Source organism: Culex pipiens, chromosome 2, assembly GCF_016801865.2.
Source record: "Culex pipiens pallens isolate TS chromosome 2, TS_CPP_V2, whole genome shotgun sequence".
Taxonomy (NCBI): domain Eukaryota; kingdom Metazoa; phylum Arthropoda; class Insecta; order Diptera; family Culicidae; genus Culex; species Culex pipiens.
The window spans coordinates 111,722,928-111,743,550 of NC_068938.1; the positions used below are offsets into that span (position 1 = coordinate 111,722,928).

The 20,623-nt window shown below is 33.7% G+C and overlaps 1 protein-coding gene across 2 annotated transcripts in view; it reads right to left on the reverse strand.

Moving 5' to 3' along the window:
• Positions 1-20,623, reverse strand: part of LOC120421982 (discoidin domain-containing receptor tyrosine kinase B) — a 527,019-nt gene that overhangs the window by 112,770 nt on the left and 393,626 nt on the right. For both annotated transcript variants that reach the window (XM_039585292.2, XM_039585291.2), the window contains exons 7-8: positions 14,921-15,060; positions 5,770-5,977 (exon numbers count right to left, since the gene is read on the reverse strand). In XM_039585292.2, coding sequence (XP_039441226.1) covers positions 5,770-5,977; positions 14,921-15,060 — 348 coding nt within the window. The remainder of the gene's footprint in view (positions 1-5,769; positions 5,978-14,920; positions 15,061-20,623) is intronic.

Genomic DNA, 20,623 nt, shown 5'->3' on the forward strand with positions numbered 1-20,623 from the left:
CTTAAAGATTTTCCGGGGAATAAATTTGTATAGAACATCGCAAAGCGCTAGGAATTGATCCCTGCATGATACAGGTTAATGTTTTGGGCATGTTTTTAAATTTTGCCTAAAAATCTCCAAAAATTCTTCAGGTCAAAATTTGACTCACTAATTTAGGTTTAAAACCTTAACCAAATGGCCTCATATTTACAGGATAGCTTCTGAGGCCATAATACTTGGCAATTCCGGTTGATGCGCTCAAAATCAAATCTTTTGTCATTTTCATTTATCCGTGAACCACGCCAAGTCTTGCCAAGACGGGGTTTCAAATACATACATACAATGCATACATACATACAGACATGAATTCAATTTCATTTAATTTCACATTCACTTACTTCCGCTACGAAATTTTAAAAAATCTTCAAATTTCAAGGCCTACTATTCTCTAACGCAATGTACTGTTGAAAATTGATGGTTAAGTAAAACATTTGCTATGCAATACAGGGCTTTCCAACTTAAAAATGTGATATCTCAAGAAATATCCAATTTACCCTGAGGTTTTGATTGAATTTAATGTAAAAAACTCTTAGCAATCGATTGCAATTGTCAGTTTTCCCGTAAGTGCTCGTACAAAGGGTTCTCTTAGAAAAATGTATTTCAAAAATGAGGTTTTTCAAAAATCACAGAAAAAGAGGGGGGTGCCACGGGCGCGGGGGTGGACCAAATGTCACCAAACTTGGGATTCTTTGTTTTTGGGGCAAAAACAACCCCCATGCCAAATATGAGCAGATTTGGTGAAGGTCGATGTTGGACGCGTGGTCACTTGGGAAGGAATGACCCAAATGCATTTCAAATTGACAAAAAACACTTCAGACTTCAGATATTTCCATGAAAATTATGAAATTTTTTGAAAAAAAAAAGTTTTTTTGAGAAAGGGGGCACATGAACTTAGGAAAATATTTGCAACGTCCTAATGTTGTTTGTGATTGACAAGTTTTCTCGCATTTATTTTTTTCGCTATCAAATGTTGACCGAGCCACGTAGCCCAGTGGTAACGCTTCCGCCTCGTAAGCGGTAGATCGGGGTTCAAATCCCGGCTCGGACCAACACAACTGGTGAACTTTTCCCTTCTGGAATCGATTGCTTAGTAAAGGGAAGGTAGTGTATCGTCACAAACTGGACCTTATCACGACACCTTAGGGAGGCGACCTATGGAATGTTAACATTAACCGTAACATGTTAACATTAAGTTGAGAATGAAACTGCCACTGAATCCGCTTTGTAAATGCCGGCCCCGATACTCTTCAAGGGTGTTCCCCTCAGGAACTGGGAAAGATTTACTTTACTTTCAAATGTATAATTGCTGACCTTAAATATGACCCCTTAATTACGGTAAACTGATTTGGAAAAAATAAATCCAGAATGGCGGCCAATATCCAGGATGGCGGAAATATTGAAATAAAAATGCATATTGTTACATAATAGGCAATCAACTTATCAAATTTGACTCAAATGGGGTAGTAGAAGTTAAATTTGATGTTACAACAAAAAAAAATTGATCATGATTTGATTATCCGAAGTTTCATACAAACCTTCGGATAATCGATTTTCGGATAATCGAAACATTGGATAATTGAGTCTGGACTTTCGTTCTTTATTTTCTATAAAATGGTTGTTGAAAATGAACAACTTAAATTTAAAGTTTTTCCTAAAAGGCGCTTGAGCAAGTTTTACTACGTGTAACAAGTATAGTAGAAGCACAAAACTTTTGCAAATATGGGATAGGACGAATTTACTATTTTATTCAAGTTTGTATTCGTCACATCCACTAAACATTCCAGCTGGATTTCAGGTGGGACAGCTTTGCGCTAATGAACGTTTCTTTTTCATTAGAATTTCATTCATAGAAAATAAGCTTTATATCAAAATTTAGTATCTTAAAGATAGTCAAAAATCGCAGGAAGACTATGTTAAGTATCATAGCTTGCATGCGAATAAAATTTTAATTTTTCATCAATTGGAATTATTCAGGTTGCTATCGATAAAAATGCTCAGTCAATTAAACGTGAGACAAGACTCATCTGAACTATAAAACTAGCAAAACATTGCAATAGGGCCGAAGCCGAAGTGTAAACAAAAAGTCTATCCTGCTCGTTCCTAATGTAAACATCAACCGACGTGAGCAGGATAGACTCTTTGTTTACACTTTGGCTTCGGCCCATTTACATTGTTTTGCTAGAAAAGAAAACAATTTCAAATGAGAGATCAGCTCGAGAACAATCTTTAATCAAAATACAACAATTTTCCCAGCTGACCAAACAAAACACCTCAAAAGTATTTTTCGATGAGCAGACGGACACCTCCGAAGGCAACAACAGTCACACTTGAACCGAACTTGATCCTTTGCCACACTCGAAATCAACCATCCTGAAGAATGTTTACCTTGCCATTAGGCGTCCAATCTCCCACGCTCCCTCCAACCCACCAACCAGGCTAGAGAGTTCACGACCGCCGATCTCTGTCATCTGCTGTTTGTTTCGAGAGGGAGCTTCACCTCTGCTTCTGCTTCTTTTCCACTATCATTTCACTTCAGGGTGTGTGGTGCGATACCTGATGTCAAGTATATCTATTTCTGTGGGTACAAGTGGCAACCAGCTTCAAGAGCTTCTCCATTGCAACTGTTCAAGTTGGCTACAGTAGAACCCTTACTGTTTGACAAAGACTAATGCCAAATTAATTGGTTAAATTTTTTCTTGTTCTATTCAGCGTGTTACGCATTTGTCAAACTATCAAGATTCCACTGTACAAGTTCGGATAGGTTATCAACCATTGCGGATCTCTTCTCGTTTTTTTTTTCTAGAATTTTGCCGTGAGGCCCACCCGCAAGAAATGGCCACGGCACGGTGGCGAACTTTGGCCCCCGCCAGCGCGAGCAGCATAATGAAACATAGTTCTTTATTGTGTCCCCCTTTCCCCCCTCACTTCAACTGAGGGTGGTTCAAAGCCGGCATTGCAGCGCTCAGTCTCATTTGCAATTCCATAAGCTACTTACGGTGGCGGCGAATCGACCACAAGCAATTCTCCGCCTGGCTCCTCCGCTCGTCATTATTTTCCGCTGGACGTCATTTTCTTATTAAAATGTATTCTGATCTGCTATCTGCGAAGGAGGAGGACGACACAAAGTCGCACCCGCGTGATGCAAGGTACCGAGGACAGGAAGCGGTTTCTTTGAAAATATCTGAAAGTCGGAGCTTTATTGGTGCATGAAATGTTAAATGATGGAATTAGTGAGAAGGAAGAGGTATTCTTCAGTTAAGGATAAACTTATCACACAGATTTGGGTATTTACCATTTCAATTTAACAAATTTGTGTATTCCTTTGCTATAATTTTACAAATGGCAATTCGAAACATGCAATCGGTTCGAAGTTATGAGTAAAATTTAAAAAAAAAATTAAGAAAATCCTGTAAGACCATTCCAAAAAATCCTTGTCAAATACATTTGAAATCTGGATTCTATGGAAAGTTAATATTTTTATCGTTAAATGTATTTAGCTAATAAAAAAAACTTTCTAAGACATAAATAAATTTCTACCAAACATAAATAACATAAATTACATACATAACTTAAATTACATAAATTACATGAATTACATAAATTACATAAATTACATAAATTACATAAATTACATAAATTACATAAATTACATAAATTACATAAATTACATAAATTACATAAATTACATAAATTACATAAATTACATAAAAAAAAATCAGACCATCCACATTAACGACCCCCGGGTCTTTTGTGGTCTCTATTGCAAGTTTCTGCTCGAACCTAGGAGTCCGAAGAAGGCTTGAATGGGGAGAGCACCCAAACCTCTTTCTACTCCAAGGAACCTTCCACCCCAGTGTTTGAACTGACGACCTTCGGATTGCGAGTCCAACCGCCGCCAGCGATTCCACCGGAGTAGGCTTGGTTTGGTGTGTTGTTTGTACTTATGGCATATGGAGACGACTCCTACACCTGGAATGACTTAACGGCCTAACAACCAAGGCTGGGACCGACATTTTACTTCCTCATCCGATGGAAGGTTGCAGCAGATGGGAATCGAACCCAGAATCATCCGCTTACAAAGCGGACAGCGTAACCATTCGGCCACGCACTGCCACAATAAATTACATAAATTACATAAATTACATAAATTACATAAATAACATAAATTACATAAATTAAATAAATTACATAAATAACATAATTAACATAAATTACATAAATTACATAAATTACATGAATTACATAAATTACATAAATTACATAAATTACATAAATTACATAAATAACATAAATTACATAAATTACATAAATTAAATAAATAACATAAATAACATAATTAACATAAATTACATAAATTACATAAATTACATAAATTACAAAAATTACATAAATTACATAAATCACATAAATTACATAAATTACATAAATTACATAAATTACATAAATTACATAAATTACATAAATTACATAAATTACATAAATTACATAAATAACATAGATTACATAAATATCATAAATTACATAAATTACATAAATTACATAAATTACATAAATTATATAAATTACATAAATTACATAAATTACATAAATCACATAAATTACATAAATTACATAAATTACATAAATTATATAAATTACATAAATTACATAAATCACATAAATTACATAAGATGAATAAATTTCAAAAATTGTCAAAATTGTCAAAATTGTCAAAATTGTCAAAATTGTCAAAATTGTCAAAATTGTCAAAATTGTCAAAATTGTCAAAATTGTCAAAATTGTCAAAATTGTCAAAATTGTCAAAATTGTCAAAATTGTCAAAATTGTCAAAATTGTCAAAATTGTCAAAATTGTCAAAATTGTCAAAATTGTCAAAATTGTCAAAATTGTCAAAATTGTCAAAATTGTCAAAATTGTCAAAATTGTCAAAATTGTCAAAATTGTCAAAATTGTCAAAATTATCAAAATTGTCAAAATTGTCAAAATTGTCAAAATTGTCAAAATTGTCAAAATTGTCCAAATTGACAAAATTGACAAAATTGACAAAATTGACAAAATTGACAAATATGACAAATATGACAAATATGACAAAATTGACAAAATTGACAAAATTGACAAAATTGACAAAATTGACAAAATTGACAAAATTGACAAAATTGACAAAATTGACAAAATTGACAAAATTGACAAAATTGACAAAATTGACAAAATTGACAAAATTGACAAAATTGACAAAATTGACAAAATTGACAAAATTGACAAAATTGACAAAATTGACAAAATTGACAAAATTGTCAAAATTGTCAAAATTGACAAAATTGACAAAATTGACAAAATTGACAAAATTGACAAAATTGACAAAATTGACAAAATTGACAAAATTGACAAAATTGACAAAATTGACAAAATTGACAAAATTGACAAAATTGACAAAATTGACAAAATTGACAAAATTTACATATTAAAAACTTTGAGCAGTATTTTTTCAAAAATAAAATGCAAAAAATGTCTTCATAACTCATTTAATTCCATTACCACTAATATATCAAAACGAACAGCATCAGAAATTAATAACCCCCCACAGTCGGTGGTCTAATCCCGCACGAGCCATATGGGGCAGAGCACCACTCCGAGACCGGACACGAAACGCGGTTGGTTGGCGCTTCGCTCCCAGCAGGGGCAACTCACGCCATGAGGCAATAACAACAACAACCCGCACTAGGTACTTACTGGAAGTGAAGGATATTTCGCTGAGCATGATCCAGCGCATCGCAAAGTAGAGGTGAATCTGGATGTACCGGCCGATGCGGTGATGCAACTTGATCGTGACATCACGAGCGTTCTCCATTATCGTATCCGGCATGTACGAGAAGTGGACCGGCTCCCCGCTAAAGTGCTGCCCGCCGATGCTGAAGAAGACCTTCGCGTGGAGAAACACCTTGAACGAGAAGGAGAAGAGGAGAGTTGAGGGTTAGTTTGCGCTGTGATATTGAAGATTTATGACTAATATCGCGCTGAAATGGTCTGTTTGCCCTCAAGTTATTGGTCAGTAAAACGAGCACAGAGGGATCCCTTGTTACAGGGAATATAGGAAGGACTCGGACAGTTTCTCTTCAATATTGAGATTTAAAACTTAAACCATTCAACAAGATTATTTTATCAAAACAAAAATAAAAATATGATGAAATATTACAAAGATGCAGTATTTATCAAGTTTTGAAAAAATCTCATACAAAATCTGCTGAGTTAAATGCAACAGCTTTGAAATCAGTAAAATCATTCTTTTCAAAACGACTCCAATTACCACGAAGCCAACGATAAAAGCTAAAGTAGTGAACAAACAATCATCCTCTGGCTAATTACGATTCACTAAATCTCAAACTCTAGACACGTGATGGGTCAATAAAAGTCCAACTTGCTGCTCGCTCGACAACAACAGCCAACTAGTGGTCCACGTGTCCCCCTTCTTCAACGTTGCCAGCAATACAATCCGTTTCCGGGGTGGCATAAAAGTCCTTCCCTCCAACACTCACACACTCACACACCCGGGACTGTTTGTCCAATCGAAGAACCACTTTACGAGCGTTTAATTTTTTCTTCTCTTCCCCGACTTCGGATTAAAAGTGGCCACCCCGGTTGGAAAAGCGCAAACATCCCTCCCCACGTCCTTAAATTAGGGTGGCTCACATCTCACTCAACCCACCCCCCCAAACACCACCCACCCAATAAAACCCGATAAAAGATTTTTTTTTCTTCTTCTTCCTCTTCTTAATTTCGCAAAAAGAAAACTCCGAAAGAGCAAATTAGAGCGAAAAAGCACTTAAAGATATATAATAAGATGACATTTTCCCGCTGAAACGCGTTCGCTTTAGTGCTAATTTTCCGCTTCACCATCCCTCGTCAAGCTGGGGGAAACTCAGCTCAATTTTTATCAGTGATGCAGCAGCAAAAGGACTTATCTCTCTGGCTCTCGATCCTTGTGTCTGAACGCGCCAAGGATTGGCACCAACTATGAAGATGTTTTTTTTTCTTCTCTTCTCTCTTTAGCGCTAAATCATAAGCTTCTTATTGCGGAGCGCGTTTGTATTTTGTGTTCCATTTATTTTCTCATAATTAATAAGTTTCCCCCCCATTAAAACGATAATCTTTTATCGATCCTTGGACGTTTGGGATTGTGTTCGCAATGGTTGAGCTGAGAGGGTCATCAAGAATTCACGATTCTGCACCATTTGGCACTAAGACGTGTAGGATAATATGCTTTGAAGGATTATTGATTTATAAGGTTATGGCATGCCCTTTTGGTGGAAAAGGATTTGCATTATAAATTGTGCTCATATTTTGTAAAGTACGTCAACTTTGTGATGTGTCATTTCAAATTAAAAAAAATACAAATAAAATCCATTTCTGGAATTCGGGGAGAATTGCTCCCGTCATATATGATAAAAATGAAGCAATTGTAGAAAAAACTAAAAGTTGATGGGGGTAAATTTTTACAACACTCGAAATTCAAAAATTTATTCAAGGCGCTGCAAATATTTTTTTAATTTTATGCCTCTTGATTTTGGCTAAGGTCAAGTTGGGGAGCGGAGGGCAGAATTAATGATATGTCAAGCCATGTATTTAATATTGATCAAAAAATCTGTTGTTTATAAAATGTATTTTCACAAAAAAAAACTTTTTTGCATTATTGAACAAAAGAATTTCACAAATATTGAACATATTTTTAAATGACTCAATTTATAAAAAAACGCAAGAAAATTTACTAAAATCTGTAACTCGATGGTTATACTTCATTTGTCATTTTGTTTTTAGAAACAAACTTTCTTTTTTTCCTGGCTTTTAGGCATGTTAAGAGGTTATATGAAAACATTAAAAATAATTTTATAATTTTTATAAATTGAGTTTTTGAAAATCGGTCTTTGTCATGCTCACAAGACCGGTTTAACGAGTCTTCACCAACATTTTTAGCCGATTTGGTCAAAGCTGTGTTGAGATATCGTGGCACCCATTTGCCGAAACTGCTTACTTAAAATAGCTGTATCTCGGCAATGATGCAACCAAACGGCTTCAAATTTGTTTTGATAATAGATGAAAATGTATATTGTTATGCCCTGATAACAGATTTCGAATAAAATTAAGTGTGTGCAAACACCAACTTCTGACTTTTTTTGTCGATTTACATGTATGTAACCCCATAAGAGGGTGGAAGAAGGGGAAGTACAAAAATTGCGGTTTATAAAGATGATCCTATATGTGTGTTTTAGTGAAACGTATTTAAATCATTTATTCTAAATTTTCATAAAACTTTAATCTCAAGTTTCAAAATTTTTTACCGTTCATATTGGTGCTCTTTAAAAAGTATCCTCCATTATAAATTTCCGTTGATTCTGGTAAGAATCAACAGAAGACTATAAGTGTAAAATCATTGAAAAGTGACATATGCATCAATGTAATGTTTAAGCCTCAAAATAAAATTTGGCTTCCATTCCCTTTTTTGAAAAAGCTAAAGAAAGAAATATTGTTAAATCTCTAATATTTAAATAAAAAATAATTTAAATTTATGCTTCCATCGAAAATTTGCATTAATCCATGATTTTTTTCTGATTTGTGGTTTGTTTTTGTATTCTAATCAAATAGGACCTTAAACTTTTTTTTAAAAGTAAAGTTTTTGTCAGTTATGCTACTGCCGAAAATTTGCAAAATGTTCTCAAATTTAATTTTTTTCTGGTTTTTAGCTTGGGGATTGTTTTTTACAAATTCATGGATATTTTGCAAATTTTTGATTGTAGCATGACTAACAACAATATTAACTAAAATGTTTGTTTCCGACTTAAAATAATGATAAAATTTAGCTTGTAAAATCCAAACTAAACAATTTTTGGATCACTTAATATTATTTAAACTTTAGATAGCTAGATTATTTAGATATTGTTTTCTCCTTGCCTTGATTTTTAAATTTTAATTATTACACTTTATTGAATTAATAAAATGGGATTAACATTTAAAATATTATTGAAAGAAAATAGAAATAAATTTAATGCGCGATAAAAACACATTTGATTCAACATCTGAAACAGATTTTAGCTACATATAAAGCACAGAGATTTTTGAAATTAATTCAAATTTAGTGAGCATTTTAAGTCATTGGTCTGACCCTAATAAATACCAAAAAAAATTAAAATTTCTCCGAGTTGAACGATACATTGTTTAACTGGGTATACTGTTTTTCTGGTTTTACACAAAATCTTGCAGATCGAAAAAAATAATTTGAAGACCCTAAACTAGAGCATCCAATTTCCCGTCCCGGAAAAAAATCTCGAGAGTTCCCGAATAAAAATATTTTCCGTTTCTCGGGAATTCCCGAAATTCTAGCAAAATTATACATTTTCTTAACTTTTTGGCACATTTTTTCAATTCAATAAAAAATAATTTAAGAACTCAATTTTATTTTATCCAATTCAATGTACTCTTATTGTTTTTTTTTCAGTTCGCCTGAAAATTTCATGTTATGGTTTATTTCAAAGGATACCTTGTTTATTTGTTCCCGGGCAGACGGTAATAACAAAATTAATAATATTTCAATAACAAATCCTGTTAAAATAACAAAAAGTGTTATTATTTTAACCTGAAGTTCAACTTCAAGAAGAAAAAATAATAACAGTTTCTGATAAAATAACAAAATTTGGTATTGAAGTGATATTATATTGAAAATGTTTAATAACACGCCAATAAGAGGAAATGTGATACATTTCAAAAACTCTCCTAATAACAAAATTTGTTATTCGTTCGGTATACTGACATAGAAATAAAATTACAACAAATCGCACAAATGGAAAAGTTTCTAAGTGTCCATAACACAATCTGTTATTATTTTTTCTTTTGTTAAATATGTTTAGATCTTTGGGATAATTTTGTCTAATTTCGTCGGGGTCAATATTTTGGCCATGAAATGGGGTCCTTAAGCTAAAATTATTCTAAAAAGTTGAAATTTTGGAAGTTGATTTTTTTAATTATTTGATATACCCCCTAAGAGACTTTGCTAAAATTGGCTAGAACTATGGGATAATTTTGACCAATTTCGTCGGGGTCATTATTTTGGCCATGAAATGGGGTCCTTAAGCTAAAATTATTCTAAAAAGTTGAAATTTTGAAAGTTGATTTTTTTAATTATTTGATATACCCCCTAAGGGACTTTGTTAAAATTGGCTAGAACTATGGGATAATTTTGACCAATTTCGTCGGAGTCATTATTTTGGTCATGAAATGGGGTTCTTAAGCTAAAATTATTCTAAAAAGTTGAAATTTTGAAAGTTGATTTTTTTTAATTATTTGAAATACCCCCTAAGGGACTTTGTTAAAATTGGCTAGAACTATGGGATAATTTTTACCAATTTCGTCGGGATCATTATTTTGGTCATGAAATGGGGTCCTTAAGCTAAATTATTCTAAAAAGTTGAAATTTTGAAATTTGATTTTTTTAATTATTTGATATACTCCCTAAAGGACTTAGTTTAAAATGGTTAGAACTATGGGATAATTTTGACCAATTTCGTCAGGGTCATTATTTTGGCCATGAAATGGGGTCCTTAACGGTACACATCAACCATAGCTTTTGCACCCAGAATTCTGTTACAGATATTTTAATATTTTCAAAACTACGGGAACTATCGATATATTTTTTTATTCATCCCCTAAATTACTGTCTTCGTAGTTATTTACAATAAAGTTTGACTATTTTTACAATCAGATTCTTGCAGGATTGGGTCCGTAAGTTTGACAATTTTGGAATAAGAAGACAACAACTTCTTTGGTTGCTGTGCACCCTTAAGCTTAAATTATTCTAAAAAGTTGAAATTTTGGAAGTTGATTTTTTTAATTATTTGATATACCCCCTAAAGGACTTAGTTTAAAATGGTTAGAACTATGGGATAATTTTGACCAATTTCGTCAGGGTCATTATTTTGGCCATGAAATGGGGTCCTTAAGCTAAAATTATTCTAAAAAGTTGAAATTTTGGAAGTTGATTTTTTAAATTATTTGATATACCCCCTAAGGGACTTTGCTAAAATTGGCTAGAACTATGGGATAATTTTTACCAATTTCGTCGGGGTCATTATTTTGGCCATGAAATGGGGTCCTTAAGCTAAAATTATTCTAAAAAGTTGAAATTTTGAAAGTTGATTTTTTTAATTATTTGATATACCCCCTAAGGGACTTTGTTAAAATTGGCTAGAACTATGGGATAATTTTGACCAATTTCGTCGGGGTCATTAAGCTAAAATTATTCTAAAAAGTTGAAATTTTGAAAGTTGATTTTTTTAATTATTTGATATACCCCCTAAGGGACTTTGTTAAAATTGGCTAGAACTATGGGATAATTTTTACCAATTTCGTCGGGATCATTATTTTGGTCATGAAATGGGGTCCTTAAGCTAAATTATTCTAAAAAGTTGAAATTTTGAAATTTGATTTTTTTAATTATTTGATATACTCCCTAAAGGACTTAGTTTAAAATGGTTAGAACTATGGGATAATTTTGACCAATTTCGTCAGGGTCATTATTTTGGCCATGAAATGGGGTCCTTAAGCTTAAATTATTCGAAAAAGTTGAAATTTTGAATGTTGATTTTTTTAATTATTTGATATACCCCCTAAGGGACTTTGTTAAAATTGGCTAGAACTATGGGATAATTTTGACCAATTTCGTCAGGGTCATTATTTTGGCCATGAAATGGGGTCCTTAAGCTAAAATTATTCTAAAAAGTTGAAATTTTGGAAGTTGATTTTTTAAATTATTTGATATACCCCCTAAGGGACTTTGCTAAAATTGGCTAGAACTATGGGATAATTTTGACCAATTTCGTCGGGGTCATTATTTTGGCCATGAAATGGGGTCCTTAAGCTAAAATTATTCTAAAAAGTTGAAATTTTGAAAGTTGATTTTTTTAATTATTTGATATACCCCCTAAGGGACTTTGTTAAAATTGGCTAGAACTATGGGATAATTTTGACCAATTTCGTCGGGGTCATTATTTTGGTCATGAAATGGGGTCCTTAAGCTAAAATTATTCTAAAAAGTTAAAAATTTTGAAAGTTGATTTTTTTTATTATTTGATATACCCCCTAAGGGACTTTGTTAAAATTGGCTAGAACTATGGGATAATTTTGACCAATTTCGTCGGGGTCATTATTTTGGCCATGAAATGGGGTCCTTAAGCTAAAATTATTCTTAAAAGTTGAAATTTTGAAAGTTGATTTTTTTAATTATTTGATATAATACCCCCTAAGGGACTTTGTTAAAATTGGCTAGAACTATGGGATAATTTTTACCAATTTCGTCGGGATCATTATTTTGGTCATGAAATGGGGTCCTTAAGCTAAATTATTCTAAAAAGTTGAAATTTTGAAATTTGATTTTTTTAATTATTTGATATACCCCCTAAAGGACTTAGTTTAAAATGGTTAGAACTATGGGATAATTTTGACCAATTTCGGCAGGGTCATTATTTTGGCCATGAAATGGGGTCCTTAAGCTAAAATTATTCTAAAAAGTTGAAATTTTGAAAGTTGATTTTTTTAATTATTTGATATACCCCCTAAAGGACTTAGTTTAAAATGGTTAGAACTATGGGATAATTTTGAACAATTTCGTCAGGGTCATTATTTTGGCCATGAAATGGGGTCCTTAAGCTAAAATTATTCTAAAAAGTTGAAATTTTGAAAGTTGATTTTTTTAATTATTTGATATACCCCCTAAAGGACTTTGTTTAAAATGGTTAGAACTATGGGATAATTTTGACCAATTTCGTCAGGGTCATTATTTTGGCCATGAAATGGGGTCCTTAAGCTAAAATTATTCTAAAAAGTTGAAATTTTGAAAGTTGATTTTTTTAATTATTTGATATACCCCCTAAGGGATTTTACTAAAATTGGCTAGAACTATGAAATAATTTTGACCAATTTCATCGGGGTCATTATTTCACCATGAAATGGGGTTTCAAGCTAAAATTAATCCGATAAATTAACTTTTGAGAGTTCTTTTTTTTTATTTTGTTATATTCCCTAACGGAATTGATTTATTTATTGAGAATTTTGGAAGTGTGAATAACAAAAACTGTTATTATTTTCACAGAGCCAGGAAGTCGGAGCTGACGTTGAAGTTCGAGCTGGAGTGTGACCTCGGAGACTGCATCGGATTCATCTAATTTTCAGCAACTTTTACTTGGAGTCGGAATCTGTGAAGTCGGGTATTTTTGGAGAGCTAAAGTCGTCGTTGACGACATATCCTGCATCAAGAGTCGGAGTTGTCTTCAAAGTATGGATTCAAAGTCGCTTGGAGGTACCCGACTCTGCAGCCCTGGCTAGTACAGAGGAGTTATGGCAACTGCAGGTTTATTTGCAAATTACAAATAAACCAAAACAATAACTTTTTTTGTTATGGAGACATACCAGTTCAATAACATTTTTTGTTATTATGCTGCTCCACCTCTCCGCACAAAATAACAAATCTTGTTATTCCTTCATGATTCCTTCTGTGTTATTGGTTTGTTATTGCAATAACAACATAATAACAGTTTAAGTTATTCTTCGAACAAATCTTTGTTATTGATTTTTGTTATTTTAACAACTAATCCGATCATCCCAATAACATATTTCGATCTTCTCACAATATCAAAAACTGACCTTCCCAAGTTATTTCCGTCTGCTCGGGTTGGTCATTGAAAATTTAAAAAGAAAAATTGTATTCTAAGTAAAATAAAGATTTTTAAAGTCAATTCATTGCTTATCTATTTATTCATGATCTCAATATTATTCGGTACACACTTCGATTGTTTTACCAAATACGGCAAATTTTACCGAATTGTCATATACTGAACACAGTTTGGGTAACTGTAAACTACCGAATTCGGTAAAAAATCCAACTGATTTTTCAACTACCGAATTCGGTAAAACAAATCTTAGTGTGTACCATATTGTTTCAAATTGGTCACAGAGACAAATTCAAAAGCAATTTTATGGTTTTAGTGATTAAAAAAATAAAACCTTAACAAAAAAATTACTATTCATTGTATTATTAAGAAGACAGTTTATTAGAAAATTTATTTATTTTCTTGAAGTTGCATGTTTTTCACAAACCCACCAATTTTGACCATTTAAGTTGCTATTATAAACAATTTTGTTGCAAAACATGTATCATACCCAGGATCAGTACAATTTTTGATAAATTTCAAATTTCCCGGGAATTTTGTTACCCCGGGAAATTGAACACTCTACCCTATACGCATTCTATACATGTGTTTAGGAAAGATAAAATTCAATCAAAAACAAGGAATCTGCAAAAAAAAATATTTTTTTAAAAAACTTATAGCTTTCGTTACAGCCTAAAACAGAGACCAGAAGTGCCTCAATTTTCTTCTTTCCCAGAGGATTTCCATCAGAAATTGTACAATTTTAATCACAAGTTAATCTCTCAAATGGTCATGACCCTGTATGCAACTTCCGGGCGCAAAAGTACACCTGGAATTATCCTCTTTCTCTCGCAACGTGTGTGTGTGTGTGTGCAAGGCAAGTGAAAAAACAAAAGAAAAAAAAAACAAGAGGCGCTTTCCACGTAATCCTGCTTCGGAACCAGGGGCTTTACTACAGAGTGGCAGTGGCGGTCCTTGTGAAGGCCTCCCGGGGCCAGCACACGGCACAAAGGTTGTGGACTTTCTTGTGCCTCTCCACGTGTGTGTGTGTGCGCACAACTCCAGTGCTTTTGTAAGCATTTGTCCAATTCACCCCCGCAACCCCACCAAACAAGTGGAAACGTGTGACGACGACGACTTTGAACCTTTTTTTTTTCTTTCTCCCACTTCTCTGTGTTTGGAGGAAAACTCACCTGAACGTCCTTGCTGAACATGTTGTTGGTGTGCAGGACCATGGCGCTAAAGTTCCGCACCGTGTCGAACTCGAACACCATCTCGACCGGCTTTCCGGCCCAGCCGAGTGAATCATTGCGCCAGCCGACCCAATCGTAACCTAGATAAGAGTGGTTGTGCGAGAAAGAGCGAAAGGGGGAAAAAAAACAAGGAAAATTAAAATTAATGTCCGTACAACATGTGATGCTTTGTGGTGTTTGTGTGTGTGTGAGACGGTGTGTGTTGGCTCCTCCATTTTTCCACTTCACGGCGTTTTTACTGCTCGAGAGAAATTGCAAGGCGAAGGCGGTTGTGTACACGTTCAACAGTTTTCCTTTATGGAACGGATTGCACCCACAATGAAGGAAATTTCCTCTTTCCCTAATAGTATGAGCACATGATATCAAGGAATTTAAAATTGTATTTTTCTGCCAAATTTATCATTGTATGTATTTAATGTTAAAAACGCAATTTTACAAAAAAACGTACTGTTGACGAGATAAAAAAAATTGCATTGGCATAAAATGACAATTTTGTTTAAAACGGAAATTGTTGATGATACGTTCTATAGATTTGTTTGAATTGATATCAACAAAACCAGCCAAGAGGTGAAAGGAAGGATGTAAGATGTATGAAAATTTATAAGTCGACTAAAGTTTGTTTAACCCTAATAACAGTTATATTATGCGTACTAAGCCATCAGTAGAGGTAGGAAATCGATTTTAATTGAATAAAAACTGTGAAACTGACCTTTCCGAATCCCTTTAAACTCAAACGCATTTTATTTAAAGTTACTAAACTTAGTTAGGCCATTGAAAATATTTTTTAGGTTTAAGTCGCTCATTACAAAATTTAAAGGGTAACTAAATTTGCACGATTTCGCGGATAGCGTGAAAAATTTCAATTTACAATTTTCTTAAATCAATGCTGAAAAATAATAACATTCAAAAAAATTGTTACAACATTTACTAAAAATTGAATGCAATGAATACTAGTCCCGCCCGTGTGGATCAATCGGACCGCGCACTGGACTCACAATCCAGAGGTCGCCGGTTCGAATCCCGCGGCGGGCGCTCTAAAATTCTTTGTGTAAATATGGGTATTCGGCGCCGTCGCTCCGTGCCATACTTTCATACACTTAGGAGCCCAGGGCGGCGAAGTCCTTGTAGATAAAAGGAAGACACTAGTGGTTGGTACTAGCAATGGTGGCCGACAGCTATAAAGTCAATTTCGTTTCGAATACTAATTACAGTAAATATGAATCTGTCAAATTACAAAAAACGGGAAAATCAAGTTATATGGGAGGGTTATTGTAGTTATTTTTTTTCTATAACAAAACATGTTTTCAATTTACACGAATTTTGGCCTTGTTTGTAAAATTTCATGCACATATTTCATCCTTATGTGTATTTTTTTTATTTTAAAGTTTTACAATCAAAACGTAATAAGTTGTGATAAGTTGTAAAAGATTGTAGATATCTTAAATTAAAACGAATTTGATTTATAGTTAGGCCGCTGCAAATATTTTTCAAAGTCTATGTCGCCCTCCCCTCCAAAATTTGTCCGAAAAATTAGAGGGCAAAAACATATTTTTTTCAAAAAACTATTTTTTTAAATGAAAATAGAAGTTAAATAGACTGAAAACAATCTAAAATGCATTTTCTGCATTGATAATCATATTTAGCATGTTTGGGCTGGATTTAAAAATTTTGAATTTTAATTAAATTCCAATACACAGCACCGCAAAAACTTAAAATAAGACGAGACTGAAAATTTCATCAGAGTAGTGCGAAATATTTAGATATCTAAGATCGAAAACTTATGAAATTTAATTATATTTTCTTACGGTGTGATAAAAATTTGACTGCCGTCATCTGGGTGACATTGAGTCTGGGAAGTAAGAATGGGTCTTGCAAAAACGCAAAAAAATGTATGACTCAATCAGACTCAATGTCACCCCACATTACGGTACAATTTTACTTCGAAGTTAGAATAACAAAATAAATAAAAAGATTCAAACTTGGTTTATTAAACATTAAATTAATTAACTTCATAAAATTATATTTTATCAAAAAATCAGGCCTTTTGAGAATATTTTAGATTTTGTTATGAGTCAAATGGAATTTTCACGAAAAATTGTTGAAATGGCGTGTTGTTTGAAAAATGCTTTAAAGGGTTACATACACGTGAATCGTCCATAATGTCCGAGGTTGGTTTGAGCACACATTGTAACTTTTTTGATTATTTTTGCAGGGTATAAAAATTTACATTTTCATCTATTACCAAAACAAATTTTAAGACATTTAGTTGCATCATTAGCAAGATATAGCTATTTGAAGTTAGCAGTTTCAAAAAACGGGTGCCACGATATCTCAACACTGCTTTGACCAAATCAGCTCAAAATTTTGGTGAAGACTCGCTGAACATGTTCTGTGTGCATGACGAAGGCCGATTTTCAAGTTTTTCATATAAAAAACGTTAGTTTTTAATTTTTGTATTTTTGTTAAAGCAAAATTTTAAAATCGGGATTCGTCATGCACACGGAATATGCCTTGGGATTCTTTACCCCAAATTTCAGCCAATTTGGTCCATCCCATCTCGAGATATCGTGGCACCCGTAAATCAATTCGGTGTTTAGAGAAAAACGTTCACAAAGTGTGACAGTTTGCTTTGCGCATGGCAAAATGGTGAACCTAAATCGTCTCTTACTCAGTTCATTCACGAAAAAAATTCATGAAACTTCCAGGAGTGATTTTCTGATAAATGATTTTTTTTTATTTTCTACATGTATGTAACTCCTTAAGTAAATTTTACAAATTTTACTCTAATCTATTTGGTAATAATGTAATGATATGTGAAATCCCACGGGCCTAAAAGAACAAAATAATTTAAACAGATTTGGAACCATCCATAAATCACGTGGACAGTGTCCTTGTGGTTTATGGATGGCCCACTGTCTGCTTTGTAAGCGGATGATCAGGGGTTCGATTCCCATCTGCACCAACCTTTCACAAATATCCACAATATTCCTATTATTGGTCGTAGTGGTTGCAAGGCTTTACACAAAAATCTTTCACAAAAGTGACATTTTTTCTTGAATGACTATTATTTTTCCCACTTTTCTAAACATTTTAAAATACACAACAGTTTTTATAGTTCATAAAGTTGCAGATAAGCTCAGTTTTGATTTGACACCATTGCATTTTTCATTCTTTTTTATGGAAAATTCTCTAATTAAGGGGTTACATACATGTAGAAAATCACAAAATTTTATATTACAGATTATTTGATAAATCCACTCAAAACATGATTTTGAATCACTCCTGAAAGTTTCATGAAGATATTTAATGATTAAACTGAGTAAGAGACGATTTAAGTTCAAAATTTTGTCATGCGCAAAGCGGGCTGTCAAACTTTGTTGGCGTTTATCTGTAAACCCCGAGTTGATTTACGGGTGCCACGATATCTCGAGATGGGATGGACCAAATTGGCTGAAATTTTAGGTGAAGACTCTCAAGATGTATCCCGTGTGCATGACGAAGCCCAATTTTTAAAATTAGCTTTTTAAAAAAATACAAAAATCAAAAACAAACGGTTTTTTAATATGAAAAACACAAAAATATTTTTATCTTTTTTTATAATAAGTTTTTTGAAAATCGGGCTTCGTCATGCACACGGAATCGGTTTAACGAGTATTCACCAAAATTTTGAGCCGATTTGGTCAAGACTGTGTTGAGATATCATGGCACCCGTTTTTTGAAACTGCTAACTTAAAATTGCTATATCTCGGCAACGATGCAACCAAATATCTTCAAATTTGTTTTGAAAGTAGGTGAAAATGTATATTTTAATGACATGAAAAAAGAATTTAAAAAAAGTTGAGGTGCACACCTCATACTAACCTCTGACTTTTTTGCCAATATACATGTATGTAACCCCTTAAACTAAATATGCAATGCATTTTTAAATTTAAATTAAATTTCCAAAAAACTGTTAAGCTTCTTTGAGATCACACAGTTTTACCCCTTCATCAGCTTCGTATGCTTTAGTGATTCGGGTTCCGACACTTGCTCTCCAAATCGACTTGGATATATCTGGAGTTTTTTTTTGAAAAAGTCCTATAAACCAAATTTTCATTTTTTGCTTTTTAGGTGTTTTTGAATACCCCTGACTCAAGGCGGTTATAAAAACACCCAAAAAGCAAAAATATAAAATTTGGTTTATAGGACCTTTTCATAAAAAAACTCCAGATATGTTTCTTTTCATAATTTCCAAATTATTGTTTTTTTTTTGTTTTAATTTAAGTCGATTAATATGGTTTGCAATAAAATTTATTAATCATATTGGTAAAATTTGAGTACAGATAATTGCGATTAAGAACAATCGATTCTTCTCTGTTTAGAGATTGATTTTTCAGTTTAAAGTAGAACAAAAAAAAACTATATTGCCCCTCACATGCGCAGTGATTTTTCAAACCCCATCGAAAGTGCTTCACCACCCTCACTTTTCTTTCATACATTGCAATGCACTGCAATTGAACCGAAAGCACATGCACTCACATCCACACAGCCTCGATGGTACTCGACAACTACATTAAGCAATTTGTACGATTTTCCACACAATTGGCATCCCCATCCCCATCTCAAAGCCATCTTGGATCCCCACCCCGCCCCCTTTTGAAAGAGGAAAGAAACCCCCGACAGAGGGCATTCAAATCAAAGTGCACTAAATTTGCCATCACTTGACACCGACTGGTTCAAAAGTCACAGCCAGCTGTGATCCCGGCGTCGTCGAGCGTCGTTTGAGTCTTACTCAACGCTCAAGTTGACGCCGCCTGAGTTTGCCACTCGAGAGGACATAAATGGGAAATACTGTGCGGAGGTACTTGCACCTTAATATTCACGTTTACGTTATCTAGTTACACAATTTTCCAACCTTTGGAGACGTGTTTTTTTTCCTTTCTGGCTGAGCGGGAAGGAATTCCTTTGACCCGGTGGAAAAATACAGGAAGGGATACACGGTTGCATTCCCGAGGGTTGCATTTTTTCGACGTTATTTGCCGGGGGATTTTTTTCCATTCTTGACCCTCTTTCCAGCCATTTTTCATATTTTCCCGCCCTCTCGCAAAGAAAAAAGTGGACGATGGGTTGGATTTTTGCTCGTATGTCGCATTCTTGCCCTATGGCTTTGTGCAATCCACCGTAAACAAGATTCCAGCACGGAAGAACGAGATTTTTCGCCCTCCCGGAACCGTACGGACAACCTTCCCCGTGGAGGGAAATTCTTTTGTGTTTTTTTATTGCCGTACAGGCCATTCGCACCTGGGTGGGGCATGAAGTGCAGCGAGGTTTGAATGGAATAAAAATGGTTTGAAGTGGCTGTTGTTGCAGTTAAAAATGGGTCATTTAAAGTGGCGAGTTCAATTTTAGTGAAGGAGAAATCAGAAATTTGAAATCAACATTTATTTCTTACTAGTGCGTCCATCCCGGGAATTCCCGTAACAAAAATCACGGAATTTTCCCTAAACCGGGAATTTTTGTCCCGAGATTTGCTGAAATTAAAAAAAACATTTTTTTTTCTGTCTGGTAACTCAGATAAGGTTGTGGAAATAGATGAACAGTTCAATACTTTCTATTCGATAAGATTTTAAAAGCATTAGCAAATTTGTATTCGGCATGTATCAA